Here is a 20,168-nt window from a genome sequence, read left to right on the forward strand (position 1 = left end):
ACTATGCAATACCATTGGTCTAATTAAACAACTTTTCTGCATGTCATGTACATGCCATAGTTCACCTTTGTTGTGTACTGAATAGTTTTCGTTTGGACCTATTTAATAGTGGCTTAAAAATGTACTGTTTCTTCTCTCGACCGGACTGTATGTGTAAAGGCAACTCTTCCTCCTTTTTTTTTGTGAATGAATATTGAATGAACACAAGATCCTATTCTAGTTATTTCTTCTCTGTACCACTAGATGCACTTCCTCTTGTTTTTAGCAAATCTCTAAATTGAAATGAGACCATTCACTAATAAATTAATCATTTTTGCATTAATTTATGAACACCTGAGACTTTTTTTAATAGCATGCCTATAAAACAGGCTAAGTAAATAGTATTTATACAGGATAAAGTGCATGCTCTGATGTCATTGTGTCTGAATTTGAACCCAAGCTCTGTGACTTACTAGTTGTATAAACTTGGCAAAGCCTCCTGTCTCCTCTGAGTCTCTATATCCTTAACTGAAAGGAAACACACATTAGAAGTAGCCATCTCATAAAGCTTTTGTGAAAAAATTTGAAAAGATCCATGTGAAGCACTTATTAGAATGTTGGACACAGTAAATGCTCAAAAAATACTACTGCTGCCCCTGTTCCCACATTACAAGTAAAGAAGCCATGATTCAGGCAGATTAGATGAAAAGGGCCAAGAAAATTAGTGGTAAAACTGAACTAGAACATCAACTTTCTGACCTCCAGTGAAGGGTAGGCATGGCTGTAGGAAATACTTATCATATATGAGTGATAGTATATAAAAATGTTAAACCTATACAGAAAAAACATTTTAACATATCGAGTTAAGGAAAATCAAGGCTAATCTTTTAGACAGTGCTCTGTAAACCAATAAATATTTGTATCAGTAAAATAAAAATATGCCACAAAATTCTATGCTCTGATTGGTTAAATAAAATAAAATTTTCACCTTTAAGGGTTTAATATCAGCTGGTTAATTAATTGTGCTTAGGTTCACAGAGTCAGTGAAATCAATGTCCATAAAACCTAGGTTTATAAACTAAACAAATAAATTATCAACTGTCTCTTGTTAATGCATTTTGTGACTATATTGTTATAAGTTTTTGAAAATAAGGAAGCAAATAATTAATGATATTTAATTGCCAGAACCCTGGATTAGCCCAGAAGTGGTCTCTTCTTTAATTTTAAATGCCATACATATTGTAAATATTCTCTTTTACTTCTGATGCCTTTATCATCCAGTGGAAGAAGGATTTGTAAGATATAAGTTTAGGCCAGAGGAGATAACTGTAAACAAGTCAAAAATTACTTCAGTATTCTTTTTTTTTTAATGTCCAGAGTTTTTATTAGGGTTTCATTACATAGGCATGATTGCTTAAATCATAAATCATTGGCCGTGTGATTGACCTCAATCTCCAACTTCTGCTCCCCTCCCCAAAGTTGGGAGGTCCAACTGATATCACTTGGCTCAAAGCCCCAACCATCTAATCACATCTGAAACTATCTAGCAGCTCACCATGAGTCATCCCATTAGCATAAAACTTGAGTATTCTTTAGCTGTGTTTTGCATAACTACAGGAAGTTATTTCCTTTCACTGTTTATTATTTGTAATCCATGAACTGGCTGTATGCTAATTTTCCTTCTACCATCCTCTTTTTGCTGTAACAAGAAAAGCCATGCTAACATTAGGGGACATGGATAATCAGACATTTCCACGGGAAGAGCAGTCTCTGATCTGTAGTCCCTTTGGTGGGCTGGGATAGTGCTCTTCCACCAGGTCTACCAGGCATAGTAGAACTTTGAGAAGTTGGGTTACTTCCAACTCCATTCAGAGAGGATCTAGAAAAAACTGGGATGGCTTAAATCTTCCCTCTGATGACTTTTGAAAAGGTACTGAAGGATGAGTTCTTCACAATCCTTTTAAAGACACCATTCAAATATAAAAGCAAAACCCTTAAATTGGTTACGTGTTTCCTAGTACTGTTCGACCCAGATCTGCCACGTTAGGGAGGCTCCTGCCTCTATGTTTTGAATAAAAAGTTTCCATAATATAGTACTGCTAAGACTACTGCTTTCTGATTAAGAGAGTAGGCTTCAACCGCTGCCTGGGTTTGAGGCTACATAGTTTTTACAGAGGATTTGAGGATGTGATTGCTGCTTGGGCCTCAGAAAATATTCTGACTGGTTCAGTATTGTAAGGATTAACATGATAATGTCAAAAATGGGCCAACTGCCATTTGATTCAGCCTATATTAAGAACTTTTTGAGCACACATTGAAAGGTTGATATGTTAAATTCTTATTCTCTCTCTACTGCTAAACATGATTTTATCTAGCAATCACATAATTCAACCATTAATCTACTACATGTCTATAAATTTTAACTTTGGGCATTTGTTTCTCTCTTAAGTTCCAGATGTTGTACAGAATATACAGTGTATGGCAACTAGCTGGCAGTCAGCTTTAGTGAAGTGGGATCCACCCAAAAAGGCAAATGGAGTAATTACGCATTATATGATAACAGTTGAAGGGAATTCTACAAAAGTCTCTCCCCAAGATGACATGTATACTTTCATGAAACTTCTTGCCAATACCTCATATGTGTTTAAAGTAACAGCTTCAACCTCAGCTGGTGAAGGTGATGAATGTACATGCAATGTCAGCACACTCCCTGAAACAGGTAACTGACGTGAAACAGGTAACTAACATGAAACAGGTAACTATTTGTGGACTATGTCATACATTTGTCAATACTATTTGTAGCACATTTATAAAGATATGAAGTACATGTAAAAAAATAACACATCCTTTTTTTTCTCATTTGTTACCTGAGTGCCAGTTGTGTAGTATGTTGACCCCTCTCTACAAATTGGGAGATTGAAAGGAGAAAAACAGAGAGAAAATCTGATTCATTGTGTTTCCACAAATAACTATTTCTCATTATGCAAACTCCAAACTTACTGGGTTATGTTTTACCATAATTTATAATAGGGAATGGATGTGTAAACTTTTTGGTATTTATCTCTTTTGCCTTAATTGATTTTATGGAATTCCAGATGTTTCCCTGAACTGTGTAGCTGGAGTGTCAGACTCACTTTCATCTATTTCCTTCTATACCAGCCTTTGTCTTTTATATTATTTGAATAAAAATATACAGGTCACTAAGCTGTAGTCTACAAAGAAGAAAACTCTCATTCTTCCTAACAGCGCTCAATCCTATGTCATAATCTCCTTTATCCTTCTATCTCTTCCAGATTGTAACTGCTCATATAAATGAAAACCTAATTCCTTCCTGGTAACACCACTTCCCTAGAGGCCCTCTGTAATAGGGACTGGGGGTATTGGCATAATTGTTTACCTCTGGCCCATTTAAATCCTTTATCTTGTAAACATCTTTTAACCCCTCTTCTGTTTTGAAATCAGCATCACCTAATTTTACTAGACTTTTCTATCCTTGAGGCTGTAAATCACATAACTTCAAGACATGGTGTATCTTCTCCTTGCTTTCAGCATCCTTTCCTTCTCGTCCTTTTCAGACTTCAGTGGAATGGATGCCTTTTAAAACACCTGTCTCTTTCTCCTTACATCTCAAGTCAGGTCACTGTGACTCATCTTCCAGGAGATTCCGAACTCTGAGAGGATTTCACTGTTTTGTTTTGCCAGATGCTGGCTCATGAATATTGCTAGAAAAAATAGAAATGGTTCTACCTGCTTAGGTGTAAATTCACCGTCTCTAACTGTCCCAGCTGCTCCACATCTTCTAGCCATTCCTTGTTTACACTTTATCAGTTTTTCATAGGAAAACTCTGCTCTCATTCTGAACATCGTCTCCCCCGCATCATCCATATTTGATGTTATCATTCATTTTACTGATAACATCAATGATACTGATTTGCTCTCCTTCATAATTTACTCATATCGTTATTTATGCTCTCCAGATATCCTCTCTCAGGGTCTCCTCTAGAGCATTACTCCATCAGTATGCTTTCTCCTGCATTTTATCCTATTTCTCTCTCTCCTGCACACACACACACACACACACACACACACACACACACACCAATTGTTAGAAAATTTCAACTGAGGACCTGTTGGCATATCAATCCCAAATTTATTCAAAATGAAATTTATGTTATGTGAATACTTCTCTTCCTCACTTTTCTAAGCTTGTTCTTGATAATCAATTAGGCCCCAAGCTTCACAGTTTTCTGCCATTCTTTCCCCATCTCTCCTATATATAATCTGATTTTATCAATTCAATTCCTGTAATGGCTCTGCAATTTACCCCTTCTTCTCCAATTTGGCTGCTCCCGTTGGATATCAGACACTTGCAGTTTCCAATAATAATATACTAAGTAGCCTTATCATCCACACGAACCTGGCCTGCCCATCAGCCTCTTTTTTCTACCTACTTGCTTTGATTGAATTGGCTCTAATATAGAATTTAGAGCACTTATGCATTGGTGGTTGAAGTTTATTATCTAAAGTGTATGGATAAGACATGTAGATTTGGGTATCTGAAGTATAGAAGTGATAATGAAAGGCACAATGTGTAGGAGACAGCCAAGAATACTCCACATGTTTGATTTATTCTCATTGTCTAAAAAATGGATCCCAGAATTCATCACTAATTAGAATCTGGCTTCTGTCTAGCTTTTCATTCTTATGTCCCTCAGCTACATCTCTTTGTATAGCCAACGCCTCTAGCCAAACTTCATTTATTCAACACAAAAGACTTCATCTATTCAACTCAGAAAACACTTATTAAGCACAACCATGGACTAATAATTGATTAGATTCTCTTATTTAAACATACCCAACACGTTTTCACCATTAGAATGCTTTGCTTCCTTTTTTAAAATTTTCAATAACATGCTAAGCTTTAAAACTACAGATTGCTTCACTTCAGCCCAGAACTGCTGTTATCATAGCCTCAAGAGGGGAAGCCCCAGAATCTGTACTTTTAAGCATGACTCCAGGTAATTTTAATGCCCCGTAGATTTGGGGAAATACAGGAGAAGATTACCAGGGAACTTTGACGGCAGGTGATATGTAGCAGTGAGGGCAGGCAAACAGTGTCAGAGAGGTCTAGAAAAGGGTGACAGGTGTTTCCCCAGTGGGTGGGCAGCAGATCATTGCTATACAGAGTCTGGGAGAAGGAAATATGCTCAAATCCAGGCAGGTGGTCCACATCAGGGTGGTCTAGCACCAGGTAAAATGGTCTTGATCGCTGGATGGGATCTGAGTCTTAGAAAACTGGGGAATAAAAGACAGGACAATAATTCTGAAATAAATGAGAGGTTCAGGACTCTAAAAACAAGGCTGAGGACTTATTATTGAGTTCACTGGTACTCAAGGTGACTGCTTAGTCACAAGAGTGAAGCAGAAGTTCGTTTGGTGGAACTGAGACACATAATGAAAGCAGCAATATGCCCTTGATGTAGAGTGCTTGAACTTAAGGTGCAGGTCTTTGTAAAAAAACTCCTTTAATTAAGGATTTGAATTGGATCTGAATTCAGGATTAAAAAGATCACATGAGTGGAGACCGAAGGGATTCTAATTCAATGAATTAGGCAGATACTAGACATATTGTATTGTACTGTGCACTCTGTTACCGCTGAAGACCGGTGTTTCTCAAAGTTTGGACTTCCGACTCCCTGAGTCAGAATGTACACCTCTGAGGCCCTACTCCAGACCTATGGAATCAGAATCCGGAAATTAAGACTCACAAATCTTCACTTAAACAAGATAGGTGGGTAATACAGTGCCGAAATTTGAGAACTGCCCTATTCCTCTGTAAACTCTTTGCTAGTGAGGACTCTTATCTTATTTGTTTTGATTTTGCTCACAGTTCCTAGCAGAGAGCCTGGGGCATTATAGGCACTCAAATGTTTGTATAAGAAAGAAGTAAGTTTTCTTAAGTAATTCATCATTTTTCATAAGGGTTTTTACTCCATTGCAACATAGCATTTCTGCATTTCCATCAGGCAAAATTATAGATATGTTCTCGCAGGTTAATGTAAAAGTTTTTTTTTTTTTAATTAAGGAGAGTCATTCATATTAAACATGAGTATTAATTGCTGCTTCAAAAATATTTAAATATTTTTTCATCTTTAAAATTGTTTCCGGTCTAGTATGCGATTATATTTATGATTACAATCTTACTAGGTAAATAATTTGTTTTCATCTTGGTTCACATGAATTGTTTGTTGATGAGAACTGGAGCTTCATTGTTCAGAATGAACAGTTTTATAGCTGTTGCAAACTTCTAATTTATGGTGGTCTAAGATTAGTCACAGAGTATAGTCAGCTCTGAGTCACTGACTCTGTACTTATTTTTGACATAAAGTAAAATCAAATTTGGCTCACTCTCTCACTGCCTAGTGTCTGACTTTAACATTCCTTCCTGGGATTATTGGGTGTTTTTTTCAGTGTAAACTCGGTCATATCTGGGCACAGTTAAACATACCTCATGACAATTGAATTTATGAGGAGATTAGTGTTTGCTGTCTAAACTGGTTCCATTGTCACACTCAGACATGTTGGAATAGGGCAAAGAGAAATGAAGGCCCCAAAGCTTGGTTCTTTTAACAGCGTTTTATGTCAAAATATATCACATGTACCAATAAAAATATTACAGCAAGTTCATGTGCTTGCAAGACAATTTTAGAATTTCAAATTAGTTCAAAACACACTCATTTATCCATATTATTTTCAAATCTTAGTCGATGTGGTGATTTAATATTGAGTTTTAGAAACTTATTCTTTGTTCTGGAAGATAATTTTACAGTTTGGATTTATTCAAAGCTCTTTCAAGTTCAGTAACTTAAAATCACAAGAGAAAAACAAGTTAAATCCCTCAGTTGCCCAAAACTTAATTGAAAGAAAGTGAAATATGCAGTTGTGGTTTTTAGGAATGTTCTTTTCAGCACTGATTTCTTTATTAGCTTTTTGTCCAATGGGAGGTATCAGCCACCTGTAAGGACCCACTGGGTATCCACTCAGCTGGCTAATATATTAATGGTACAGTGTGATTGAATGAGAATGTGTTGTTTCCCTTTTTTTTCGCCTACTTTTGCTTCTTTTAAATATCCCTGTGTTGTTTCATAGCATTTATGTAAACTTGCAATCCTTCTGCAAAGCCTTGAGCACCATTCCCCTAAGAACTATTTAAGAAATGTATTTGTTATGCTCTGTGTTAGGATTTCTATTTTGTGGACCTCTCTGGGCAGTGCAGTGATGACTGGACAAACTTTGATTATGATTAAATCTGATCTTCATTCACCAGCTTATTTTTTTAATGAAATATTTATATCACTTGTGAGAATTCATACCATTCTTCAGTACCATTTAATAGACGGAATGTGGGTGGTAGAAGCGTTTCTCAGCGTTGCAAATGAATGCACTAATTCCAAAGTTCACTTTTCCCTTTGTCTGCATGCCACTTATGTTGCCTCCTCACCCATCTCCTCAGTTGAGATGAGAAGTCAAACATGCAGGAAAATTGTATGATCTTGTTTGTTCTTCAGCAAGTGAATTGACACATCCTACTTACCAGTTAATAATTGCTGACAGCACAAAAGCCATATCACAGTTGCCTGTCACAGACACAGATTAGAAAGAAGGAGCTATTAGCATTGCTACTCATTGAAATTCAAGTATTTTACAAAATATTTTTCATACAAACTTAAGTGTCAAATATTATACTTTTCTTAAGAGTAAACATCAGATGGGAAGTATCTTGTTTACACTTGTAGGGTGGCGAAGCTCTGACCAATATATTCTTGTTTATCCATATGATGTATCTGCTCTGCGTTTGGGCTTCAAGACTGAAGTTTGAGTCTTGAGTGGCATTAGTGATGTCTGCTCTGCACATGAAAACGACTCCACTATTATTGTAAAGACATAGCCAACAAATATAAAGCAATTAAATACAAACCTACATAAATATGTTAGCCAATTTTATGGATTGAGGGTTGAATCAAATAGGAATTCAGGAGAAACGTATTTTGTTGAAGGCTCTGTTGAAGAGGTGGAACATAAAGTGGATGTTGCTCCTTGGTTGCTTCAGAATTGTTCACACAATTGCTTCATAGTCTACTGGGCTTAGACTCAGTAACTAATCGGAAGAGGATCATGTGATCTTGAAGTTTGATTTTCTTAGGCAGGTACACTAACGTTTACTTAGATGATCCAATATATGTCAATAAAGTAGCCAAGTTTTTAAAATGCATTTTATTGTTGTTCTTCAATATACTATGAGAAGATGTCAGTTGTGCACATCAAAATTTTTTTTAAAGATTGGCCCTGAGCTAACATCTGTTGCCAATCTTTTTTTTCCTTCTTCTTCTCCCCAAAGTCCCCCAGTACATAGTTGTATATTCTAGTTGTAGGTCCTTCTGGTCATGCTATGTGGGAGGCCACCTCAGCATGGCCTGACCTGATGAGCAGTGCCATATCCACATCCAGGAGATGAACCAGCGAAACCCTGGGCCAGCCAAGCAGAGCACAGGAACTTAGCCACTCTGTCATGGGGCCAGCCCGAAGATTTTTTTTTATTTGAGCTGTCTTAGATGGTGAGGGTTAGGGAGATCTGAAGATTATGGGTAGGCTAAAGCGTTCATGGTAAGCTACCCTATGCCACCATCACTATTAAGGAAAACAGTGAGATTAATAGATAAAAGAGAGTGAAAAGGAATTCCAAGATACAACAAGAGAAAACACACAGTGGAATAAAGGAATGCAATATTCCTTTACATTGAAATGTAAAGGGGAATTGGAATGTAATATGTAGTACAAGGGGTCAGGCTGAGATGGAAGCCTGACTAGAGCAGAGGGTATTGTACTGGAAGGAGTGTAGGATGGGAGGTTGAATAACTACAGTGGACCTTACTCCGCCCTTAGTTTTGTGTAATTGTAGCACAACTTTGGATGTAATATAATCGAAAATTGGGAACTGCTAAATTTAGAGTAGGAAACAATGTAACTCTAAAAATAGTGATTGTCTTTTGGCTGGTTTCCTAAAACTCTTCAGTAATTTCTTTAGATGGAGAAGGATTTTTTCATTATATATTTATTAGCCTCCCAAGTCACAAAGAATAAAATCCACGGTCATTTCAGTGGCCCCCTAGGCCCTTTTTCAAGCCAGCATTCTTTTCCCTACTTATGTATATGTCTCCTCCGCCATATATTCAAATTTATCCTCAAATGCCATCTCTTCAAAGCGAATCTGACTTATTTATGATTAAACCTCCTTCCAGCTAGAATTTTCTACCCCCCTTTCTTGATTTACTTTTCTCTATTATGTGTGTCGTTGTCTATGGATCATGCTCCATGAAGACAGGGATTTTCTTTGTGTACTTCATACTATTTCCAGTGCCAAGAAAAGTGTCTAGCATACAGTGATACCCAACAAATATATTAGGAAAGAATGAATGAATCAGTCAATCAATGTACAGGCCTAGAACAGTGATAGGCACACAGTAAACACTCAATGTGCATACTTTGGATGCCTTAAGTAGAGATTTTGAGCCTCAAAATTATTTTTAGACAATTATGTGGGAAAATATCTAAGAAAGGCATGTGTTCCGGGGATATATTTTTTAATTAAACTTTTTATTTTGAGATAGTTTTAGATTCACATGCAGTTATAAGAAATAATACAGAGAAATACAGTGTTTCCTTTAGCCATCTTCCCCCAGGGTAACATCTTGTAAAACCATAGTACATTATCACAACCACCATATTTATATCGATTCAATCAAAATAGAGAACATTTCCATAAGAATAATCCTTGATGTTGCCTTTTTATGGCCACACTCAATTCCTGCCCACCCTCCTTGTACCTTCCCTCGTCTTAACCCTCTGACTACCACTAATTTATTCATTTTCTATAATTTTGTCAAAGAACGTTATATAAATGCTTTGTGTGTGTGTGTGTGTGTGTGTGTGTGTGTGTGTGTGTGTTGATTGACCTGTTCATGAGATTTTCTCTTTTAGCTTATTAATATGGTGGATTACATTGATTGATTTTCGAATACTGAACAAGCCTTTGGTCTCTGGAATCAGCCTCACTTGATCATGGTGTACTTTTTTTTTTAATTGAAGTATAGTTGATGTAAAATATTATATTAGTTTCAGGTGTATAACATAGTGATTCAACATTTATATACATTACAAAATGATCACCACAGTAAGTCCAGTAACCATCTGTCGCTGTACTAAGTTCTTACAAGATTACCTACTATATTCCCTGTGCTGCACATTACATCCCTATGATAGTTATTTTATAACTGGAAGTCTGAACTTCTTAATCCCCTTTACCTATGTCACCCAACCCCTCTCCCTCTCTCTGGCAATGATCAGTTTGTTCTCTGTATCTATGAATCTGTTTTTGTTTTGTTTGTTTTGTTTTTTAGGTTCCACATATAAGTGAAATCACACAGTATTTGTCTTTCTCTGTCTGACTTATTTCACTTAGCATAATGCCCTCAGGAACCATTCCTGTTGTCACAAATGACAAGATTTCGTTCATTTTTATGGTTGAGTAATATTCCACAGTATGTACATACACCACATCTTCTTTAACCATTCATCTATCAATGGATACTGAGGTTGCTTCCATATCTTGGCTACTGTAAATAACGCTGCAATGAACATAGGTGTGCATATATCTTTTTGAATTAGTGTTTTTTTTTTCTTTGGGTAAATACTCAGAAGTGGAATTACTGGATCATATTGTAGTTCTGTTTTTAATTTTGTGAGGAGACTTATTTTCTATAGTGGCTGCGCCAATTTACCTTCCTACCAGCAGTGCACAAAGGTTCCCTTTTCTTCTCATCCTCATCAACACTTATTTTTTGGTTTCTTTTTGATATGGCTGTTCTAACATGTGTGAGATGACATCTCATGTGGTTTTGATTTGCATTTCCCTGATGATTAGTGATGTGGAGCATCATTGCGTGTGTCTGTTGGCCTTCTGTGTGTCTTCTTTGGAAAAATATCTATTCAGGTCCTCTTCCTATTTTTTAGATAAGATTGCTTGTTTTTTTGATATGGAGTTGTATAAGTTATTCATATATTTTTGATGTTAATTCCTTATCAGGTGTACTATTTGCAAATATTGTCTCCCATTCAGTAGGTTGTCTTTTTGTTTTACTGATGGGGCATACTTCCTGTTACATATTACTTATTTCTCTTTACCAATATTTTGTTAAGGATTTTGCATCTATATTCATGAGGGCTATTGGTCTATAGTTCTGTGGGGTCTTTTTTTCACTGTCTTTGTTTAATTTTGGTATCAAGGTAATGCTATCTTCATCATATGAATCTCTTCTAATTTCCTGAAGAACTTGTATAGAAGTAGTGTTAATTCTTCTTTAAACATTTGATGGAGTCCTCCAGTGGTAATATTTGGGCCAGGAGATCTATTTTGGGGGAATTTTAAAGTTATGTTTAGGGGGCCAGCCCCATGGCCAGGGGGTTGAGTTTGTGAGCTCTGCTTTGGTGGCCCAGAGCTTTGCCAGTTCGGGTCCTGGGAGCAGACCTAGCTGAGGCCAAGCCATGAGCAGACCAAGCCATGCTGAAGCGGCATCACGCATAGCAGAACAGAAGGACCTACAACTAGCATATACAACTATCTACTGGGGCTTTGGGAAGAAGAAGAAGAACAAAAAGAGGAAGCAAAAAGTGGTACTTCTAAATAATCCATTTGCCAAAAAGTCCCAAGAGAAATAAATAAATATCATAAACTAAAATGCATGGAAGTGTATTGAATTGATATGAAATGAAAATACAATATATCAAAATGTGTGGAACAGCTAAAGCAGTGAAGAGAGGCAAATTTATAGCACTAAATGTATACTTCAGAAAAGAGGAAACATCTAAGGTCAATAATCTAAGCTCCTCCTTCCCTCCGGTAGAGTCTGGAAAAAGAAAAGGAAGATAAACTGAAAGCATGCTGAAGGAAGAGAATAATGAAAATAACAGAAATTGATGAAATTGAAAATAGAAAAATGTAAGAAAAATCGATGAAACCAAGAACTGGTTCTTTGAAAAGGTAAAATTGACAAACCTCGGGCAAGCCTGACAAAGAAAAAAAGAGAGAAGAAACAAATTACCAATATTTAGGAATGAAACCACTACAGACACTGCAGCCATCAAGGGGATAACAAGGGAATAATACCAACAACTCTACACACATAAGTTTTACATTGTAGGCAAATAAGTTCAGTCTTCAAAAAGCACAACTACCACAGCTCACCTAATATGAAATATGAAATAGATCATTTGAATAGCCCTATAAATATTAAGGACATTAAATTTTCTAATGGTTTGTTTTGATACCACTCTAGTAGAGAAAGGAAGGGCAACTGCTTGGTGGTGGTAGAAATCCAGGTTCCCCACTCAGCCTCTGTTGACACCCACGGAGAGGAGGATGCTGGGTAGACATGGGAAAGAGAGCTGCTCCACCCAGGAGGCCTCCTGGCCCTGGCTGGGAAGGGTAGGAGTGCTTCATTACTACTCTCCATATGTTCTCCGCTGTCATCGTGGAGGGATCTTGTTACCTCTGAAAAGGGTGAAAATGCTGACTCACTATTTTGCTTTCTCTGACTTTCCTCTATCAAGGATAGTTGGGGTACCTCATTACTGCCTAGTGAGGGCAAAAGACTAGATTTCCCATTTGACTTTTGCTGTTGGGGGCCACAGTTTTTTCCTGTGGTTTTTGAGTAGAGCTCTTATTGTCTAAAAGTTTTCTGTCTCGCTAGGCTGCGCTGCTTTTTTGGCTAAAGAGAGCAAGCTTTTACTGGGACTTCTTTTGTCTGAGCTGGTTGGCATTTCTAGATTGCTGGCTTCTGGTCTACATAAGGTGAAAAGAAATCCCAGAGAACTCACCACTGGGTTTTTTCTTGGGTTCTGAGTTCCCCAGTAGCTCTGCCTTCTTCCACCTTTTAGAGTCTTTTTATACTTGTTATATTTAATGTCCACTGTTTTAGTTGTACTTAGAGGGGGGAATAGGGAGAATACATCTGCTCCATCTTCCTCAAAGCAGAAGTCCATTCATGGGGGTATTTTTAATAGCATGCATGGTACCCTTTTTATCCATCTATTTAAGATCAAGTTATTTAATAAATGTGTTAGGAACTATTGGGAAGAGTATGGTGAAACAAATTTATTTCTTGTGCTTTTAAAGTTTAGAATAATATAATTTTAGATTTATATTGGATCTCAGAGATAATCTCATTCAACCATTTCACTTTGCAGACATGAAATGAAACACAGAAGTGAAGTGCTTACTAAGTGCGGTGCAGCTAATTATTAGCAGAACTCTTACTAATGTATTATGATGCCCATCTTACCTTAGAAAATCAACACATCGTTAGTGTTCATTGGAATTAAAATAGTTTTGTTACATTATTTCACAATATAGAGTCAATGTACAGTGGGGAAATTCAGGTCCATTATACAAATTTCCTCATTAATTTGTACAGATATATTTATGATTTGACTATATACATACTTTTGTCCAAATATTGATAAAATTCAGGAACAATAAACTTCTACTATCTTATATGTGTTTCACCTATAAAACTGAAAATATTTTGAATTAATATAAGATCTATAACATACTGAATCCATTCTGGGAAATGTTTAAAGTTCCTAGACACATATCACATTTTTTATCCTGGATCAGTTCCAAAAGTATAACGTTTGCTATTATGAAATTGTCTTAGGTATCAAATTCTAAATTATAAATTTAAAAATCCTTTTAAATGTAATTCCTTTTGTAAAAAATGAATTTGGGTTACTCTGCATAATTCTCCTTGACCACATTGAAGCTCTAATACCTTTCATTAGGGGGACTCCAGGCAGCCTCTCTTTTCTGCATCCCAGCTCCAGCTAAAGCCAGCTGTTCATCAAGCAGCATTTTTATTAACTTATTTAGGAACTGGGGCATATCTTATTACCCTATTTTCCATTCCTGTCCTATGCAGCTGTAGCTGGTACTTTTCCTAACAGCCTTTACATATCAACCTCCCCCATCTCGCCCCATTTTTTTTTCTTGTTCTCTTTTACTTCCCTTTTTAAGTAAAGTAAGCATGTGTGTGTGCATGCAAAAGCCCTCTTCTTTCTGGTAACCATAGTACTTGAAAGCTTCAGGAATGTGCCTGTTGTTTGTATGAGTTTATAAATGTCACGGAAAAACGTTTACCAATGATATAAAAACACTGAAATGTAAAATAAATGAGTTTTAATAATGGCATAATTTCTTAAATAATATTGCATTAACTTATACTCAATATAAAAATCAATGCAATATGCATATAAAGAAAAGGCTTTGCACAAATAGTAGGTTGTGCAAATTATTAACCTTGACTTAAAGAATTTCAAATGTTACAAGTTTCATGGTATACAGTAATGCAACTTTTTGGAAGGAAGCCATTTTATAAACATAAGACATGCATAAAGAGCAGCCAGCATAAGATTAAACACTTTAAAAATTCATATAGATTAACACTTCTTAGTATATTAACGTTATCATTGTAATTTGGATTTTCACCACCTATTATTCACTGCAACCTTGAATAAATCACCCATTAGTTCTGTGCCTGGATACCTTATTATGAAGAATTATTACTTTAAAAACAATTTGCAGTGTTAGGAAGATAACCAATATTGTTCCATATGGATCACCATAATGAAATCTATACCAATGAAAGCATACATTAAAAATCAGTAGCCCAATTTTCTGAAGTTTATTACTAATTAAATTAGCCTATGTTAGATAAGAGTTTTTAAAAACCAAACCCCATTTTGTAATTTTTTAAAATGGAACTACATTAGTATTTGTTACATATGAGAGGTCGAACATTCTTAAAATTTTGACTTGAAATTTAAAATTAACTTTGTATTTAGGATATTATTTCAGAGAAATGGTTAACTGTATAAGACTTGCTCCCTGAAAGCTTGACAGAATGCTATTCTCAGTACTGTTAGGAAATTTGCCTGCAGATTAAACAGTTACCAAAACATAGCTGAAAGTAGTTTTTGACTTGGATTAATATGTAAGGCTTCCTTTCTAGGATGTATATATGAGAAATTCAATAAAGCTCACGATCATTTTTCTATTAATGTCTAGATTTCTAAGTATTAGCTAGAAAGTATTAGTGTCTAATATTTTAAATTTGTATATAAATGTACTATATGACTTATTTTGAATATTATTGCTACATTTTTATGGGAAAGCTTTTTTCTTTGCATGTTTTTATGTTTTTTACTTATGGGAAATTATTTTATATGCAGTGAAATGCACAAAAATTAAGTTTACAATTCAGTGAGTTTTCACAAATACATACACCCCTGTATCACCACTCAACAATATATAGAACATTTTCCACAGAAAGTTTCCCTGGACATCCACTCCCCAAGGCAACTGCTGTCCTGATTTCATTCAATGTACACTGGGTTCAGTTTTTCTTGAGCATATATATATATATATATATATATACTCCTTTATGTCTGGTCTATTTCTTTCAACAAAATCGTGAAACTCATGCTATTGAGGGTTTCAGTAATTTGTTCTTTTTTATTGCTGAGTTGCTTTCCATCATATGAATATCCCATTATCTGTGTGTTTGTTTTCATTTGATGGACATATGGGTTGTTCCAAAGTGCGCATTAGGGATAAAACTGCTACATATTTTTGTATAAATCGTTTTCGTGGAATTGCTGGGTCATAGTCTATCTACATGCTTGTGTAACTGTTCAAGAAACTGACAGTTTTCTAAAGTGGTTATAATAGTTTAAATACACGCTCAACAGCGATGTATGAGAGTTCTAATTACTCCGCAGTATCCGCGGAATTTGGTGTTTTCAGTCTTCTTCGTTTTAGACATTCTGGTAGGTGTAAAAGAATTCCTATCTCATTGTAAGTTTAATTTTCCTCTCAGTAATGGTGAATGATGTTAAATCCTTTAACATGGTTAGTGATCATTCAGATACAGGCAGTCTTTGCTTTACATGGTAGTGTACAGCTGTAACAATGACTGTAAAGCTGAATCTGTGCAAAGAAACCTTAATAACCAACGGGGAAAATTATGACTGTTCCATGATCTTCAAAATTTTTTGTCTCTACATTAAAAACTCTTTTACTGTCAGTTATAAATATAAAGTAAAATGAAAAAATAATAAAACCAATATTTTAGTACACTGTAATTTAAAACATTAGAAATATTGAGAATTAAAGTTCAATTTCTTTATAAAAATTATCAAAATTATCAATTCTTTTTCTCCTTACTTATCTTATGATACAGAGAAAGTATCTTTTCTATGACTTGGAGAATTTTTACACTTCTTTCAAAGTTTGGATCAGCTTCCAACATTTTATCCTTTATCCTTTCAGTGTTATTAAATATCTCCAAGAGTTCCCTTAATGTGAAGTTTTTTGTTGGCATTACTTCTTTTGGGACATCGTCTTTCATTCTTTTCATCACAACTAGTTTTCTCAATTATATCCATAAGTTTGTTTTTACTAAGTTCCTCTGGCTCCGTATCTGAAAGTTTCTTAAATGGCAGTAATGTCAACATTCCCTTGGTTACCTATTTGTTCTAAAGCTCCATTTATGCTTGATCCAAATTTCACTTCTAGCGTTATCACTTTTGTTGCTTTGCTGCTACCTTTCTTGGATGTGGGACATAAGCATAAGGGAGACAAGGAGGCAATATAGCTACACACTTTGCTGTCTGTGCATAAACTAAATAACATGCACAGTGACCAACTAATGATAGGCTTTGAAAGAAGTGACGTGATTCGTCACAGATTATGATGTGCATGTGTTATTTATGTAGTAATTTTGTGGACAAAAGAGCTAGCAGCGAAGTTTACTTTATGCAAGTATTCATAGTTAATATACAACAGTAACAAATTTTAATGTCTGTTTTGGGCAGACAGGTCTTACTTAAATCATAGAAACAGAAATTCTAGCATATTGGAATGTGCAAAGAGAGGATTGTCCTATCTTTTTGGGGAACAAAAGTCAACTCTCTAGCCTATATTTTATTGAGTTGGTTTTTTTTTTTTTAGTATTGAGTTATAGGAATTCTTTACATAGTTTGGTACAAGTCCTTTATTAGATATATGTAAACAAAATATTATCTCTTTGTTAATGGCTTGACTGTCTATTTGCTTAATGTCACCTTTGGATGAGCAGATGATTTTAATGTTGATGAAATCCAAATTAACAATTTTTAATTTCACATTGGTGTTTTTTTGTGTCCTATCTAAGAAATGTCTACTTCAGTCAAGATCATGAAGATGTTATCCTGTGTTTTACTCTAGACGTTTTATAGTTTTATCTTTTACATTTATGTCCATGATTCACCTTGAATTTTGTGTATGTATGTAGTATGAGATATGATTTAAAGTTCATTTTTTTCATAGATTTATTCAATTTTTTTCAGAACTATTTGTTTAAAGACTTTCCTTTTCCCCATTGAAGTGTCTTTGTAGCTTTGTCAAAAATCAGTTGACCCGATGTACCTGAATCTATTCCTAGAATATGTTGTCTTCCATTGATTTGTCTACCTTTTTGACAATAATGCACTGTGTTGATTACTGTAGCTTTATAACAAATCTTGAAATCAGATAGTGTAAGTTCTACAAAGGTGTTCTTTTTCAAGATTGTTTTGACTATTTTGGTTCTTTGCATTTCCATATAAATTTTAAGATTAGAATCACCTTGTCAATTTTTACAAAAAATCAGTGGCGTTTTCTTTGGGATTACATTGAATCTATACGTCCACCTGGGGAGAATTGACATGTTAACAATATTGAGTTATCTAATTCATAAACATGCTGTATTTTTCCATTTTTAGACTCTAATTTCTTTCAGCAGTTTTCTAGTTTTCAGCAAATGAATTTAGTGTGTCTTTTGTTAAAATTATTCCTAAGCACTTAATGTAATTTATGTAATTCTAAATAGAATTATTCTAATTTTCATGGCCAGTTGTTTGATGTAGAATACAGAAATACAATTGATTTTGTATATTGATGTTGTATTCTACAACTGCTAAATTCACTTGCTAGTCCTAGAAGGATTTTATATATGTTCCTTTAGAATTTTCTACATTAAAAATATCATTTCCTCTACAATTAAAGTCATTTTTATCTCTTTCTTTCTAAACTCTGACTTTTTTTTTCCCTTGTCTTATTGCGCTAGCTAGGCTCTCTGATACTGTATCAAACAGACATGGGAAGAGCAGACATCCTTGCATTGTTCCCAATCTTAAGGAGAAGCATCAGTCCTTCACCATTTTGTGAAATGTTCGCTGTAGGATTTCTGTAGGTGCCCATCATAATCATATGCTTTTTTTCTTTCTTATTGTGTTTCTACTGTAAATTACATGATTTATTTTTGAATGTTATCTGAAATTTACATTCCTGGGGTCAACCACAGTTGGTCAGATGTATTATCATTTTATATATGGTTAGATAAGTGTTTATGAATTTTATTAATTTTTCTGAAGAACCAACTTTTGAGTTTGTTAACGTTGTCTGTTGTTTATCTGTTTTCCATTTCATTGACTGTTAATCTTTAATATTTCCTTCCTTCTAAATATTTTGGTTTTAATGTGCTCTTCTTTTTCTGTCTTCTTATGGTGAAAGAAGCAATTATGATTTTTTTTGTCTTTGCTTTCTGTCTCCCCTCCCAAGCTTTATCAAGGTAAGATTGTCAAGTAAATGTTGTATATATTTAAGGTGTACTATGTGATGTTTTGATATACATATGCATTGTGAAATGATTCCTTCAAGCTAATGAACCTACTCATCACCTCACATATTTACCTTTTTGTGTGTGTGTGGTGAGAACACTTAAGGTCTACTTTCTTAGCAAATTTCAAGTGTATAATATATCGTTACTAACTACAGTCACCAGGCCTTGCATTAGCTATCCAAAACTTATTCTTATAACTGAAGGTTTGTACCCTTTGACGAACATCCCACTACCTCCCCCACCACTTGCTCCCGGCAACCACCATTCTACTCTGATTCTATGAGTTTGACTTTTTTTAGATTCCACACAAAAGCGAGACTGTGCAGTATTCATCTTTCTGTGTCTGGCTTATTTCACTTAGAATAATGGTTTGAAAACTTTCTTCTTTTCAAATATAATCATTTATAGCTATAAATCTTCTAATAATCACATATTATAAATTTTGATTTTTTACTTTCAGATGAAAATATTTTCTAATTTCCTTTGCAATTTCTTCAAGCTATGGTTATTTAAAAATATGCTTAATTTCTAAATATTTGGGACTTTCCTATATATCCTCATATCCTCAATTTTTAATTCATTGCCATTATTGCCAGAGAATGTATGTCTAAGACAATTTTTAAAAATTCATGGAGACATGTTCTGTGGCTCAGTATCTGATTTGTCTTGCTGAATGTTCTTCTGTGCACGCTTGAAAATAATGGATATTCTTCAGTTGTTGTCCATAATGTTCTATGTATTAGTTCAAGGTGGTTGAGAATGTTTTGGCTATCTATATCCTTACCCCTTTTCAGCTTAATTATTCTATCAATTATTGAAAAGGGGATGTTAAAATATCCAACTATAATTGCGGATTTGTCTATTTCTTCTTTCTGTTATGTCAGTATTTGGTTCATGTACTTCAAAGTTTTTTATTTAAGTACATATATATTTATGATTGTTTTCACTTCCTAACTGACCCTTTGATCATTATAAACTCTTATTTTGGGGAACTCTTCTTGTCTTAAAGTTTTTTTTGTTTGATATTAACATACACACATGCTCTTTAGTTTACTGTTTGAAGTATATATCTTTTTCTAACCTTATTTTTGAATTATTTGTATCATATGTAAACTGGTGGACAGCAAAGTATGCCTCTTGTGGACAGTATATAAGTGAGTCTTGTATTTTTATCTTTGACAATCTCTGCTTTTTAAATGGAGCATTTAATTTATTTGTGTTTAAAGTCATTATTAATTTAGTTGAGTTTAGTTCTACTATTTGCTATTTGTGTTCTATTTGTCCTATCTCTGTTTTCAGTTCCTCTATCCTTTCTTTCCTGCCTTCCTTTGAATTAATTGAATAGTTTTCACTTTCTCTTTGAAATCCTTTATTGGA

The 20,168-nt window shown here is 34.8% G+C and overlaps 1 protein-coding gene across 3 annotated transcripts in view; it reads left to right on the forward strand.

Moving 5' to 3' along the window:
• PTPRQ (protein tyrosine phosphatase receptor type Q) overlaps positions 1-20,168 on the forward strand; it is a 206,806-nt gene that overhangs the window by 92,213 nt on the left and 94,425 nt on the right. For all 3 annotated transcript variants that reach the window (XM_070599139.1, XM_070599138.1, XM_070599140.1), the window contains one exon: positions 2,429-2,698. In XM_070599139.1, coding sequence (XP_070455240.1) covers positions 2,429-2,698 — 270 coding nt within the window. The remainder of the gene's footprint in view (positions 1-2,428; positions 2,699-20,168) is intronic.

The sequence above is a fragment of the Equus przewalskii genome, chromosome 29 (genome assembly GCF_037783145.1).
Source record: "Equus przewalskii isolate Varuska chromosome 29, EquPr2, whole genome shotgun sequence".
NCBI lineage: Eukaryota > Metazoa > Chordata > Mammalia > Perissodactyla > Equidae > Equus > Equus przewalskii.